The 15,055-nt window shown below is 40.3% G+C and overlaps 1 protein-coding gene across 1 annotated transcript; it reads right to left on the bottom strand.

The window, feature by feature from the left end:
- Positions 1-14,563: 14,563 nt before the first annotated feature.
- LOC138040239 (putative nuclease HARBI1) lies at positions 14,564-15,055 on the bottom strand. The gene has a single exon (XM_068886002.1). The coding sequence runs from the start codon at positions 15,053-15,055 to the stop codon at positions 14,564-14,566; it is 492 nt and encodes a 163-aa protein (XP_068742103.1).

Below are 15,055 nucleotides of genomic sequence, written 5' to 3'. Positions count from 1 at the left end.
TTATCATTTTAAGGTAAATTTTAATTAATGATGCATGATAACCTTAACTCATATCACGTTTGCAGATTTAACTTTGATAAAAGCAAGTGTCCGTTTTCATTATAAAGAACGACAACATCTTTATCAACATTCCAAGTTGTATTCATAAATTTCGTAAGGCAAGAATAGACCTAAACACCATTCTTCATCATTTTCAAACGTCTTTAAAATAAGCAAAAGATATTTTTTACTTCACGGGCACTTAAATAGACAAAAGCTCGGCTAGTCTACTTTAATAATAATAATAATAATAATAATAATAATAATAATAAAAGTAATCATCATCATCATCGCCATCATAATAATCACTTTATTATTATTGTTTATATTCTGTAACAGAGAAAAGGAAAACATAGATTTAAAGGAAGTTCTTGCAAACCGTGAAAGTTTGGGTCTAATGTAAACATTATTCCCATTTTATTGTCCTCTTTCATAGGAGGAAGAAGTAAAGTTGCCAATCTTTATGACAATTTGCACCCAGGGACTGTCTCGGGTAAGTTGGATGGTTTGTGGTTTAATCTGATCAGTCAAGTAATCGTCTCATAAATTAGGATGATCTAGTTTTACTGACCTGGTCCAAATTCAGGTATAAGAACTTCTAGTTTGGTTAAATAGATAATTGCCAAGTTTTAGGCACCAGTCCTGTGAAACAAAATGCACGAGTTCCTATACTACTAGTTATTTCATTTTATAAACTGAAGTGTGGTTACTATAATTATTCAGTTGGAAGATATTTTGACTTTTGCTCAGACAAAAGATTAAGGTCATATTCTGGTAATAAATTAAATATTAACAAGGTCAGAACCGAATTATTCAAAGGCACTTTTTTCAATAGATTACCATATTTATGGAACAACCTGCCTGATAAACTTAGGACCTCTAATTTAAGCCTATCATTATTTAAAAAACAATGTAATGAGTTCTATAAAAAGAAGAGCTTCAACCCTGACCGCCCCCATGTCACTTGGATGTAGTGATTGAGGCAACAATTATTTTCTGATTAAAATAATCTAGGATATGACATATTAGCAATTATACTTTTCACATTTAAGACATTTTTTTAATTATTTTTAATTATTTTTTTCCCTTCTTCTTCTTTAATTAAATGTCTGTTGTAGTTTTTTGGGTCGACTAGCTCGAATGGTTCGTATGTTCCCTTCTAGTCCTTCCCTACTGCAGTATGTTTCTTTTTCTCTTTTAGCATGTAGTACATGTATTTAGTATGTAGTACAAATTGTTTTCTCTAACGCAGTGAAAATGGAATAAATGAATAAGTGAACATTAATTGAAAACTAAGCCATGATAACTAAAACCAATCTATTGCAATATTTCTTTCATTTTCAGGGAAGAGAAGGAGAACAAACAAGTGAACAAAGGAATAACTCCAAGCGACAAACTTCCCCAGAGTGTTTTTCCTCCCTTTAAAGAAATAAGAAGATGACCATTTCTGTTGTGTTTCTGTGGAGTTTTGACTTGAATTACTGAATAGCAGTCTCAACCCTGCATTTGTCAAACCTTTCGTTTTCCTCCCAAGTGGCGTGCACTTATCAAAACTCCGGAAAACATTTCGAGACCGAAATTTTTCTTGTCGGTTTTCTGTTGAACAACTGCACTTACTAGTGCCAATCTTTTTATACTACATATTTTCTTGTAAAGGGTTTCTCTTTGTCTCATCCCTTTTCACACCAAAGTTTGAAAATAGGCCTCACTGTTCCTCGCACCTGAATATGCTATAATTACACATCATGCATGTATTTTTAGCTTCATACACAGTTCACTCAGCATTATATTTGTTTCTTACTACCAGGGAGGTTTACCTTTCATCGTAAGGCATTTCCTTGTTTTCCTCTACTAATATGGTTGAGTTTTTGTAGATTGTGTGTTGTTTCTTTCCCTACTCTCATTGATAGTTTATTTATTATGCCACATTTTGTACGACAGGATGCTCTGGACAGAGGAACATAATGTCGTTTTAGTCAGAGAAATGCAAATGAACAGCCCCTTTGCTTGCACAAAGTGTGGGACAGTACAAAGAGGTCAGAAGTGGAATGAAATCTCTGAGCGCCTTTTGCAAGTAGAAGCCCCCAAATTTAAGGTTGACCAGAGAGGTGTTAGAGAAAGGTATGGTCTGCTTGCCAAAGCATATAGGAGGAAACTTAGCGAGGAGGAAAGAGCAAGTGGGATTAGCACCCCAGAATTGACAGAAGTAGAGCAAGCCCTGGAAGACCTCATTGAGAGAAGATGAGGCTGATCAAGACAAACAGGAGACAGCAGCACAAAAGAGGAAGGTAAAGGAAGATAAGAAAGATCCTGAGGAAGTGAGAAAGAGGGCAATGGAGAGGCTGGGAGACAGAATGAAAACAAATGAGAATGAAGGAAAGGGAAAGAAAAGAAGATCAAGTGGAAACAACACCCTGGAGTATCTAACGGAATGAATGAAAGGTTGGATGAATTTTAAAAAGAGGAGCTGCAGCTGAAAAAGCAAGAGTTGCAGCAAGAAGCTATGAAGAATGAAGCTATGATGAAGTTGATGACCTCAGCTGGGACGTTCAGCACCCTTGATCCGATGGAGTGCAATCACCTCAAACCAGCAGCACCTTGTGGTAAAACAAAACCAAAGGTGTCCACAGATTTGACCTCAACTCTGTGAACCTGACCAAAGGACAGAGAACCAGGCTGAACACCTTGCTGGATGAATATGCTGACACCTTTTCAACGGGAACAGCAGATCTAGGTAGAACTGGTGTGGTAAAGCACCGAATCAATACCGGCAATTCCTCCCCCATAAAGCAAGCACCTAGGCGAGTACCATTGCACCAGCAGGAGGATGTGCATCAGCACGTGAGAGACATGTTGCGGAATGGGGTCGTGTGCCCATCAACTAGCCGATGGGCCTCGCCAATTGTCCTGGTCAAGAAGAAAGATTGTAGTACTCGTTTCTGTGCGGACTATCGCAAGCTCAATGATGTTACCAGAAAGGATGCCAACCTACTGCCGCGTATAGATGAAACCCTAGATGCATTAGCAGATGCCAAAATGTTCAGCACACTAGATCTGGCCAGCGGTTATTGGCAACTTGAGATGGATGAGGCTGACCGTGAAAATACAGCATTTGTAATTCGCCATAGTCTGTTTGAATTCCAAGTAATGCCTTTTGGTCTATGCAATCACCAAGTACTTTTCAGAGGCAAAACAGTTGCAGAAAAACTGGTGAACGAGGTTATTGCCAGATATGGAGCACCTGAGCGTCTCCACACAGACCAGGGCCGGAATTTTGAAGCGCGGCTGTTTAAAGAAATGTGCAACCTCTTCAATATAGAGAAGACCAGAACTACGCCATACCACCTGCAGAATGATGGCATGGTTGAAACAATGAATCGCACCATACAGGACATGCTCTCAAAGTATGTTGCGGACCATCAACGAGACTGGGACGTCCACTTACCTTTGGTGATGATGCCAGTAGTTGTATGCCATTATTCAGACCGGATTTGACAGGTAGTCATCAAATAACGTCATCAATCAAAAGACAAACGAAGGGGGGCGTGCATACATTAGGGGCATGTTGGGGCATGACACAATGTCGGTTTTAACCCTAACACGTGAAACAACACGTGAGCAACGCAGCTATAACCCTAACACGTGAAACAAAAACGCGCGTAACCCTAAATAATGTTTCGTAAGCTGCGCATAAAATAGTACTGTGTGTGCATATCATTTTTACCGGTATGTGACTAGAGCGCGGCAAAGCGAAGACAAGACCAAGGAAAACAAACCAATCACTTCACAACGAATATTTATAATTACAAATCGAGAAAAAATGATCTCTCCTTTTAAAAGAGTGAACCATTAACATCATCGCGGATGCAATAAACTACAACTTGAAAAAACCTCCTCATATACTACAAAGATTTACTTGCGCGATTCGTTTCACTTACATAAAAATCAACTGGAAAAAAGTCATTTGCATTGTCAACTTCACGCCTTAAAGAAGCTGCAAACTTGTCCAATTCCCGAAACGGATCTATGGTACATGAAGCGATGACTTCTCTTATTATGTTATCAATCATTTTTGATAGTTGTCTTGATTCCCTATCGCGGGATTCTGCTTTTGCGCGATTCGCACGTATTTGAGCCAAACGTTCTTGCGCTGTGTCGAAGAGGTATGATCTCACTCTTTCCTTTTCTGTAATTCTGTCCTTTCGTCCCTCAGTCGCCAGTCTGCCATAAAAAGAAAATCAATCAGCAAAGAAACTTGTAAATTAAACCCTTTAACACCACCAAATATGTTTGTAAGAGTCTCTCAGATAAATCATTTTGCGAATCCGTATCAAAGAAGTCAGAAGAATGAAAACGTTTTTTATCATCATCGGAATAAACCCTTAACATTACCAACTTAGATAGTTTAAAAATTTGTTTGTAACATCATAGCGCATTGTACGAAAACAAGACCTACCTTTCTGCAAAAACATGTTTGCTGATCTTGTGTGGCTGGAATTCTTTCGTGCAATAACTTCTTTTCTGGTTCATAGCTTCAATCTGTTTGCTGTCTTGAGATGTTTGCAAAGCGCAACAGTCCTACTCTGTTCGTTCCTTGAACTAAATGATTGCGTTGATGGGCTCTTGATCACCGACGTGTAACATTTGGAAAAAATGCAAGTCATGTATTGTTTCATGGGCTCTCTGAATTTACTAATTGTACCGGGACAAAATCGGCGAAAATTGTGTTATTGTGAATACAGCCTGCACTTCATTGTTTTATAAACTACTTACCTTTCCTTTGTTTTTACCGCAGTACCGCCCTTTGAAGGTAAAGACATGTAGAATATCGGTTGAAAGTCATTTAACATTTCCAATACAATGATGTTTTTGTATGAAGTACGAACAAGACACAGCATGTTTGAAATGTTACGGGCGATTTTGGATTATATGAAACCAATTACTTCTTACCTAATTTTAAGACCAAACGTGTGGTTGATAGCAAATCTGCACAAAATTGAAGACTCTTCAAAGCCTGCTAATGTTTCACATCTTTTAGAAAAAAAGGCTCTCTTGTACCCATGCAGACTTTTCGAACTGGAAAAAACCGCATTTCAAACGCTTCTTTTTCCTTGCCTCCGCTTTGATCGCAATTAAGAAAATAGTCTTATTGTGAATGAGATGAGCTTTGGTTGAAAAGGCGCTGTTTTGCGCTATAGTTCCTTCAGAGAGGCGTAACGTCCTCAAAGCAGGATTGCCGCTTTTATTTACCTCGCAACCTCTAAGGAGTTGTAGAGAGCATTTTTTATGTCGGCAAAGGGTTTGTTTAAAGGGATTTTTTATGCCGCAAAGGTAGATTGGTTAAATCGTTTTTTTAATTTTCCAACATACCCTGTATATCATGTGCTATTATAAATAGTCTTGAAAAAACTGATCATCATGTTCCAAAACCATGATGAAAGTGATCGAACCAGAAACGCTTATCTTGTCGGAGAAGGCTGTGAACCACATCATAGAGAGACATATCAAAAAGGCTGTGAGAGCTTCACAGTTTTATGATAATGTGGATGTGTCCCGTTTAATTCTCGATACCATCACAGAGCTGGAGAGAAGGAAGCGGGAAGAGAACAGCAGATTGTACTATCTGCCTAAAGAGGAGCAAACTGTGCGCTATGTTTATATATTGCCCAAAAATGGTAGGGTCTTTAAAGTTTGATACATAAATATAGGGTACAGTATTGGAAAATCTTTAGGCGGATGTGATACCGATCAACTGGAAATCATTATGGTTAAAACATCTGGGCATTGGGACATCATCACTGCGTATCCTTGCTCTTGAAGCAGAAACCTTTTTTAAAAACGGCCCCTTTAGGAGCCAACAATTCTATAAAAGTCAATAATCAATGGGTTTCAAGCAAACTTATGGCTTTACTAATATTGGTTTGTTGTTTTTTATCTCTTAATCTTTACGGATAATTGGACAATACCACCAAAGATTTTTTCTTATCCTTACAGGATAATCTCTGTGGGAAGTAAAAAAAACATTAAAAGCATGTTGTGTAGTAATCTTTTCTAGTAATTCCACCAATGAAATATAGTGGTATAATCCAGAACCATATAAAAGCGAAAGACAGTCCCACACAAACCACTTCTATTTCCAACTCATTGAGTGAAAGCAGAAAAAGATAAGCGAGGACGTACAAAAATGGAGAATATGCCATGGATTGAAGAATTGACGGACAGCGCCCTGAATCAAGTTTATGACGAATTCAAAGATGATTTGATGCTCGTGCAAGCGCTGGAACAATTTGAAGAAGGTAACTGAGATGCGTAAAAAAAACACCATGATTTGCATTGCTTTCTTGAAGCGATACATTTTACATGCGGGTACTTTCCGTGAAGATGAGAGTATAGGTTAATCGTTGTGCAGAGATTTTGGATTTGTAATAATGCAAACTATGACATGGGGAAAAAAAAGTCGTAATTGTTGTTTACATTTGTCATGTTTCTCTGCTTGAAAATCATGATTTGCGATGTCGTGTTGAGAAGCCTGATATTTTACAAACAAGTACTTTCCGTGAAATGTGCAGGGAACTCGGATTTGTTACGCAAACATTAGAACTGATTTTGTTGCAATTGTCATGTTTTTTCTCAAGTGTTGTAATGCTTACATTGCGGGAACTCAAATTCGACTTTGAATCATATGTTAAAAAAGCAAATCCATCACATCTTTGTCATATCAATATAAGAAGTAAACGTGACTTTGTACACCTATGGAAACGCAGAGTACTTGGTGGTGTTGACAACATCGTAGAGCCAATATCAACAACTGAAACAGAACAATTAACAACGGAACAGATACGAACGACTGCCTTAGTTGAATCTGCTCTAGCAAAAAGAGAACAATTTTACGATGACGTTAATGAACCGTTAACAAGCGATGAACAAACATCCGATCCCGACAAACAAACTTGGATTGGCGTCTGTTCATTTTGATCAAAGGCAAACCTGGAACAGGAAAATCGTTTGCTCTTTTACATATAATGAAACGCATATTAGAATTAGAGTACAGGGTGCTTTGTGTTACACCAACTGGAATGTTAGCTAGTAACTACGCTGCAGCCATTGTGCACACTCAGTTTACAGCTAACACCATTCACAGCAGTTTCAGATATCCTGTAGACAAAAATGAAAGACCTACCGTAAATTGGAAGATAGCTAATTATGACTAAGTTGTTGTCAACGAACTTTCCATGGTTCCTGAAAATATCTTTGCGCATATCGCAGATACCATTAGACAATTACATGTAAGGCCTGTGTTACTCTTATGCAGAGATCCACAACAAATACAACCTTTTGACACTGTAAGTGGAAAATCACAAACAGTACCTAATGTGTTACACACTAAAGAACTAGACAAAAACAGCACAGTTGTTCAGTTTGTCACACAACATAGATGTCAAGATCCACAATTTCAAGAGCTTCTAGACAACATTCGTCATTATAGACCTTCTACTAGGGTATTAAGAGCACTTCACGGTCAACGCATTCTTTATTTCAATGAGCCCAGTGATCATGACATTTTCAAAGTGCTTACAGAAATGCCAGATGCAATGATGTTAACAGTTTCACCGAACGCTGCTAACAGAGTAAACAGGATAGCAGCTAACAATTTATTCCAAGACAAACCTTATTTCGGACACATCCAGTTTGATAATACCGACAATCCACAGCCACTGTACAAAGACATGAAAGTAACAATAACGCAAAACAGAGACAAAGAGTTAGGAGTTGTAAATGGCAGACATGGTACAGTAATTACAATGCGAGGAGCATCTGTTTTTTTGAAATTGTCTACGGGACGAGTAGCCTCAATCTATCCTGTCACTACTCAAGTAGAAAACACTATGGGTGTCAAATATCCTATTGTCCCTGCATATGCTTCTACTATTTGCAAATTTCAAGGACAAAACCTAAAGAAAATCGTCTTATGGTTAGATTGTGACAACATACCTGAAGGCAGTGCATACGTAGCAATATCACAAATCAAATATCTTAAAGATTTATATTTCTTGACGCCAACCCATCCGAGACAATATAGTCCTGTAGAGCAGTCACAAAGTTAATTTCCTTTGTCAGATGGCTTCACCGAGTAAGTATGCCTCCGGAAGTGGTGAACAAGGAGTAAATTTTTTCAACCACTTCCCTCGTTTTTTCTTAAGGCCTTATGGGGAAGTAAAACCAGAACATATTTCCGAGGAGCACTGTTTAACGAATATAAATGTGCGGAACTGTGAGTTTCTCAAACAACCGCAGATCGCCTTAAGCGAAATAGCAGATACTCTAACTAGCAACCTCCAACAATTAGGTCACCTGTTTGAGAGGTTAACCCCGGAAATAGTTATGCCGGAATTGCACAGGTTTAATGACCTTATTGCAAATTTCAACACTGACAACAGAAGGCATGATGCATGACCTTCTGACTTACATCGTCACTGACGATGACGACGAGGACAGTGACGAATTGTCCAAGGACGATATCTTTGACGGCATAGAAATGATGGGCCATATTATGTATCTTATTGGCAACCATTACCGCCATATACGAATGTTTGTACGAAACCCCGCAGAGTATGCACAAAGATGCGATTTGCCACTCAACCACGAATTTAAACAAAAGCCCACATTAGGGTCTCTGAACAATTGGTGGGTAAAAAAGACTGTTTCTACCACTAGTGGGGGACTAGTTTCAAAGGGAAGAAAAACACAATCTTCTTCCCAACAGCTTTTACAAGAGCTAGGGGAGCGGCCAGATGACAGACGTTCAAGTCAACCCAAATCGCCTTCTCAAACCAGTACTCCAACGTACTCGGAGCTAAAGGCCAGATCGCGCCTTGTAAGAGCACAGGCTGAAGAAACGCCTGCTACTGTAACAAAGGGTAAAGAAGATATCTCACATAAATCAAAATCCAAAAATATACCGAAGCCGAAAAAAGTGTTACCCCCAGAATCAGATTCTGATTCAGAGGAGGAACCTACTCCACCACCTGCCAAAAAAAAACGACAAAGTGTCAGTAAATCTATGACTACCTTAAAACCACAGACAACATGGGCTGTACGAGAATAAGAAGACGTATATAGTAAATTACAACCCATAGAAAAAGGCAAAAAGAAAAAACACATAGAAAAGAGTAATCCTTGTTTCTTAGCTAATTAAATAAGCATGCCATGATTTAAAGACACAGATATATGGATGTCTGAAAGTTCAATCTACATGACATCGTGTGGCAGCCAGTTAATACTAGTGCCAAATTGAACTTACAGATGCCTGCCAGCAAACCATTCTCAACTGTAATCCAGGATTACAATGAAGACCAAATTTTGCAAAGCGGTGACGAAGAATATGAGAATGTAACAACTGCTGCAAACATAAAAGATTTCTGTGAAAAGACGGATACGATGTGTCTAACGGATCCAAATGGAACATCTGAAAATCAAGACGTACCAATGACACCTGTCTCTGCTATAGACAACGGCCAAAAAATACCACCCAGCACATCCTTTAACACATGCTCATCCAACATTGAATCACACTCAAAGGACAAAACTCCTGTAATTCCACCGCCTCCGAAAGATCCATTAAACGACAAAAGAAAAAAAAGAGCACCATACACAGATTCATCATCATCACACTCATCACAAGCACGTAGATCACGTTCTATGCACTTACCAGCAGATTCATATAAACGCAAAAACACTTGAAACACTCTACCTCACATCACTCACAACCATCAAGAAGATCCGGAACACCACCAAGTACATCTCATAGATCAAATACACCATTCTACATCACATCACACGTCCGAGAGTGAACACAGACACTCTCACCATCCATATTCCGGAAGACAACCTATCCGTCAAAGATCTCCAGAAACACAAGACAACACCAGAAAGCCAACTCAACCTCGCAGGTGTTTTAACTGTGGCAAACCCGGACATGTTAAACGAGAATGCAGACAACCGTGAAGACGCTTAAAAAGGCCACAAAACCATAGCGCTCATACTTTTGTCTTCAAGGCACCGATAACAAATTTACATATCCATAAGTAAACGTTTCAAGAATCCTAGCAATACAATGTTTCAAAACATAATTCTGCGACCTGACACTGAACAATTTCAGACAATATTCTAACCAAAAGGACCAAGTTTTCTACACTCTTATTTGCTTTGTCCCTTTCCCAATACTACAATGCGATACTCGCATCGAAAATCAATTTAACAAAACAATTCAAACATGCCGAACTTGTAATGCTAGGGTTCTTGAAACTATTTTGTTACGCTTATTCACGTAACCAATCTAACAGCACCATTTTGTTTCTTTTCTCAACAAAAAAATCAAAATCCAAAAAAAAGACCTTCCAAGTCATAAGATTCCCATCGCCGGTGGAGAGGTAACACGCTTCGTACTAACGGAGGACGTATATTTCCCGGCTAAATGATGGTCGAGAGAGACGTGACTTGCTACATCGATAGTTCATTTTCTTTTTCAATATATTCCACATGATACCTCAAACCACTGACCTTCTTTTGATTCCGGCAACAATGAGTCTGTGTGGTCAACAGATCATACCCCCAGCGTTATATTATGTCCTAAATGTGCTAAGCCTTTAGACCATAACATAGCGTAGGATAATAGTCGTTTTCTGACGGGGACCGGAAAACCAATGCCATCCTCAATAAACATTTCACAAAGTCATTTGTCCTGTGTCCTTATGTTTTAACACTCACATAATTGACTTTCAATTCATATATTAAAAGACAAAATGCATTATATCTTGGTCATACCAACATATACATGCTTCACAATTGATCTGCTAAAACGTTATCCCTTGACTATTTCTAAAGGTCATATACGCATAAATGACGTTAAAGCTCATATACTGCACATGTGTTCTTTTCTAAAGTTTCCCTCCAATTGTCCTATATTAAATTGCTTATATCACAAACAGCTTAGAAGCTATGTCTGTCAAATTTGACATATGCTTTCCTTATATCAATGACAACCAAAAGGTTTCTGATACGCTTGCGTTACCTTAATATCAAGTTAGTGCGCATGCGTTCAAAATAGACTATGAATAAGCATATTAAGTTAAAAAATGCATCATATCTTGGTCATATCGATATAGACATGCTTCAATATTAATATGCCAAAACATTATCCCTAGACTATCTCTGCAACGTGATATGCGCATAACCAATGCTAAATCTCACTTACTGCGCATGTCTTGTTTTCTCAAATTTCCCCTCAACACGTTAATAGCTATTTCTGTCAAATTTGACATACGCTTTCCTTATATCATTGACAACCGAATGGTCACTGATACGCATATGTTAAGTGAATATCAAGCTAGTGCGCATGCGTTCAAAATCGACTTTAGATACCCATATTACAAGAAATAATGCATGATATCTTAGTCATTTCCACATGTAAATGCTTCAAAATTGATATGCCAAAAGTTTATCCCTTGACTATCTGTATAACCTGATATATGTATAAACAATGTTAAATCTCACGTACTGCGCATGTGTTCTTTTCTGAAGTATCTCTTCAATTGTCCTATTTTCAATTGCTTATATCTCAAAGGCGTTAATAGCTATCTCTGTAAAATTTCATATACACTTTCCTTACATCATTGACAATGGAATGGTCACTGATGCCCATACCCATCTGAACATGGAATAGGTACGCATGCATTCAAAATCGACTTTAAATACACATATTAAAACAGCATATCTATCAGGTCTTTGTCATATCAACATGTACCTGCTTGAAATTTGATATGCCAAAATGTTATCCCTTGACTTTCTGCATAACGTCATATGCGCATCAATGACATTAAATGTCACGTACTGCGCATGTCTCCTTTTCTGAAGTTTCACTTCATTTGTCCTATTTCAAATACCTTATATCTGAACAATCTTGATAGCTATGTCTGTCAAATTTGACATATGCTTTCCTTACATTATTACATTATATGGAATTGTTATGCATACGTCCAAATTCGAGTGTGAATCATATATGTCATATTAATATTTACGTCCTTGAAACTTGATATGCTAAATTGTTGTCCCTTGCCTATCTCTATGACGTCATATGCGCATAAATGACGTTAAATCTCACCTACTGCACATGGGTTTTTTTCTGAACTTTCCTTGCAATTGTCTTATTTTAAATTGCTTCTATCTCAAACAGATTATGAGCTATATATCTCAAATTGGACTGATTACTCATGTGCATGCCTTACATGAATATATAGTCAGTGCGCATGTCCTCAAAATAGACTTTCAATACCTGTATTAACATAGTCAATGCATAGTATCTTTGCCATATCAACATGTACATCCTTCAACATTGGTAGAATATGACGTCATACCTTGCTCCTGTGTATGACGTCATATGCGCATAATTCACGCCCATTGACACTTTCTGCGCATGTCTTGCTTTCTCTCTAAATGTTTCATAACGTTTTGGCCTTTGACAAATAAGAAAAGCACTTGTTACCACACAAGAGAAGGGCTTGACGTTAATAGATACAAAGGAGTCTTTGCAAGGGGATTCGACAAACTTTTCCATAGAAAAGACTTAAGACTTTTCGATAGAAAAGGCTTAAGAATTAGAGTAGATATGATAGGAGGAGCCGACATCGAAGGCTCAAGAAAGCAACGCCGCTACGAATGCTTGGCGTAGCCACAGGGCCAGGAGCCCCTGCGGGAAAAAATAGAATCCTGGGTGGGAGGGTGGGCTCTCTGGGTTAGGTATCCGACTCACCCCTGCGGTAACTTGTCTGACACCTCTGGCTTAAGACTCCTGAGGGGCCAAAGGATCGATAGGCCACGCTTTCGCGCCGATAAATGCACCGGACTGCTACTAAGAGTTCGGGTCAAGCCAGCTTGGATCCTTTTGTTCTACGGCAGGTTTCCGTCCTGCCTGAGCTGACCTTGGGACACCTGCATTACACTTTGACGGATGTGCCGCCCCAGCCTCACGCTGGACAGACCACCTTTATTCAAAAGGCAATGCTTCAAGAGATCTGCTTGCTTGCGGATCAGCGACCCTCATCCAGTGAGTTCAAAAACACAAAGAGTAGAGGTATTTCACCGTCGGGACACCCCAAAGGAGGACCCTCCCACCTATCATCTACACCTCTCCTGCTTTCAAACCACGGCAAGACTAGAGTCAAGCTCAACAGGGTCTTCTTTCCCCGCTGATGTTGCCAAGTCCGTTCCCTTGGCTGCGGTTTCGCTAGATAGTAGATAGGGACAGTGGCAATCTCGTTCATCCATTCATGCGTGTCACTAATTGGATGACAAGGCATTTGGCTGGCACCGCTCCACAACAGCAGTGCCCCCGCCAGCGAACATGTCCTCCTGCTCATGGCCAGTCGCTTCCCGTACCGCCCCTGAGGCGCGGCACTTCTGGCTTACAGCCACATAACACTTTCATGAAGTGCCCGTCAAAGGCTGCAGTTGCTACACAGCTAACCAGGGGGAGCTTACCGACAGGGGGTTGCGGAGATTTTGCCCTGTAGGCAAGGGCTCCGCCATTCTGGCCTGCAGCCTGCTCCTGATAGGTTCGTGACAGACCATATGCGGGCCGGTTGCCGCGGGAAGCTCGTCCCCGCGGCTCGGTAACCTATAGATGCCGTCATGCACCTCGCCTAGCACGCCCAGGGTAGGCAGTGTTCCACGAGGGCCCTATGGTCACACGGAAAGGAATTGCCGCAGGACCCTAACCGTGAAGCCGCTTTCCACCGACAAACAATCATCGGCTTCCGGCAGCAGGTTCAGAGACGCCTGGCTTCACCCACACCTCAGTTAGGTTCCACCTGTTAATATATGCGGGTAGGCCCGGGAGGAAACACAAATCACAACTCTCTTGGGGAAAGAGAGTCATAGTTACTCCCGCCGTTTACCCGCACTTGGGTGAATTTCTTCACTTTGACATTCAGAGCTCTGGGCAGAAATCACATTGCGTCAATACCGTTCTCCAGCCCTCGCGCAATGCTACGTTTTAATTAAACAGTCAGATTCCCCTAGTCACTGCCGGTTCCAAGTTCGCCGTTCCCCGTCCCTCTGCCCCCAATCTTGGAAAGAAGGGGGGAGACGAGGCCTCGACCTTCCACGTCCCGCCTGTCCGGGCGGCTGCCAAAACAGCCAGACCAGAAAAGCAGGCAGAAAGGCACTTCTGGCCAGAGGCCCGAGGTGACCCGTGTGCGCCTCATTAAACCGGAGGGAAGCACCTTGCAAATCCCCTCTGAAACGAGGGATCAGCCAGCTGTTGCAAGTGTAGGCGGAGTCACCTAAAACTTACTGCTCCAGGGAAAGGCCTTTGTGCATTTTCTTCAAATGCAGTCCACAGTTTACTCTCTTTAAGGACTCGCGAGTCGTGCCATCTCCCACGATATTGGCTGCTACAGAAATAAATCGAGTAATCTGGCTCACAAGCCATGGCAACATTGAGAGATTTGGAATGATGTTGATTCACCTATGCATCTTCATCACCAGCCGGGGGATTCACCAAGACATGGGTTCCATCTACGCAACCTGCAACACAAGGGAACCCAGCTATATCATGGAATTTTGGTGTGATTCTCAGCGGCTGCTTTGGCCAACAAATAAGCTTATGCCGTAGACTGAGTATTGCAGGTGTAATGCGGTCTATGACATTCCAGACCATTGAAGTCGAAATTCCATGGCACAAATGCATTACGTGATAAAATGAGTTCGTACCAAGGAAGTGAAGGAAAACTAATAGTTGCTCTCGCACCATCAATGCCCTTTTTCGCCATGTTCTGTGTTCTAATTGTGGACCCACTGCTTCTAACAGATGCTCAAATGTTTCAATAGAAAGCTGGAACTTCTGTCTGAATTTGCATGGATGTTGGACGTCAAGAAGCCATCTTTGCTCAAAATTTTGTGGCTGCTGTCTAATTCTGTTCTGTAACAGTTCCTCTATCTTTTCGCTCCAAGACGACAT

Source organism: Montipora capricornis, chromosome 3 (assembly GCF_036669925.1).
Source record: "Montipora capricornis isolate CH-2021 chromosome 3, ASM3666992v2, whole genome shotgun sequence".
Classification (NCBI taxonomy): Eukaryota; Metazoa; Cnidaria; class Anthozoa; order Scleractinia; family Acroporidae; genus Montipora; species Montipora capricornis.
The sequence above is the reverse complement of the archived record's forward strand: the minus strand, read 5'-3'. Positions and strand labels throughout refer to the sequence as shown.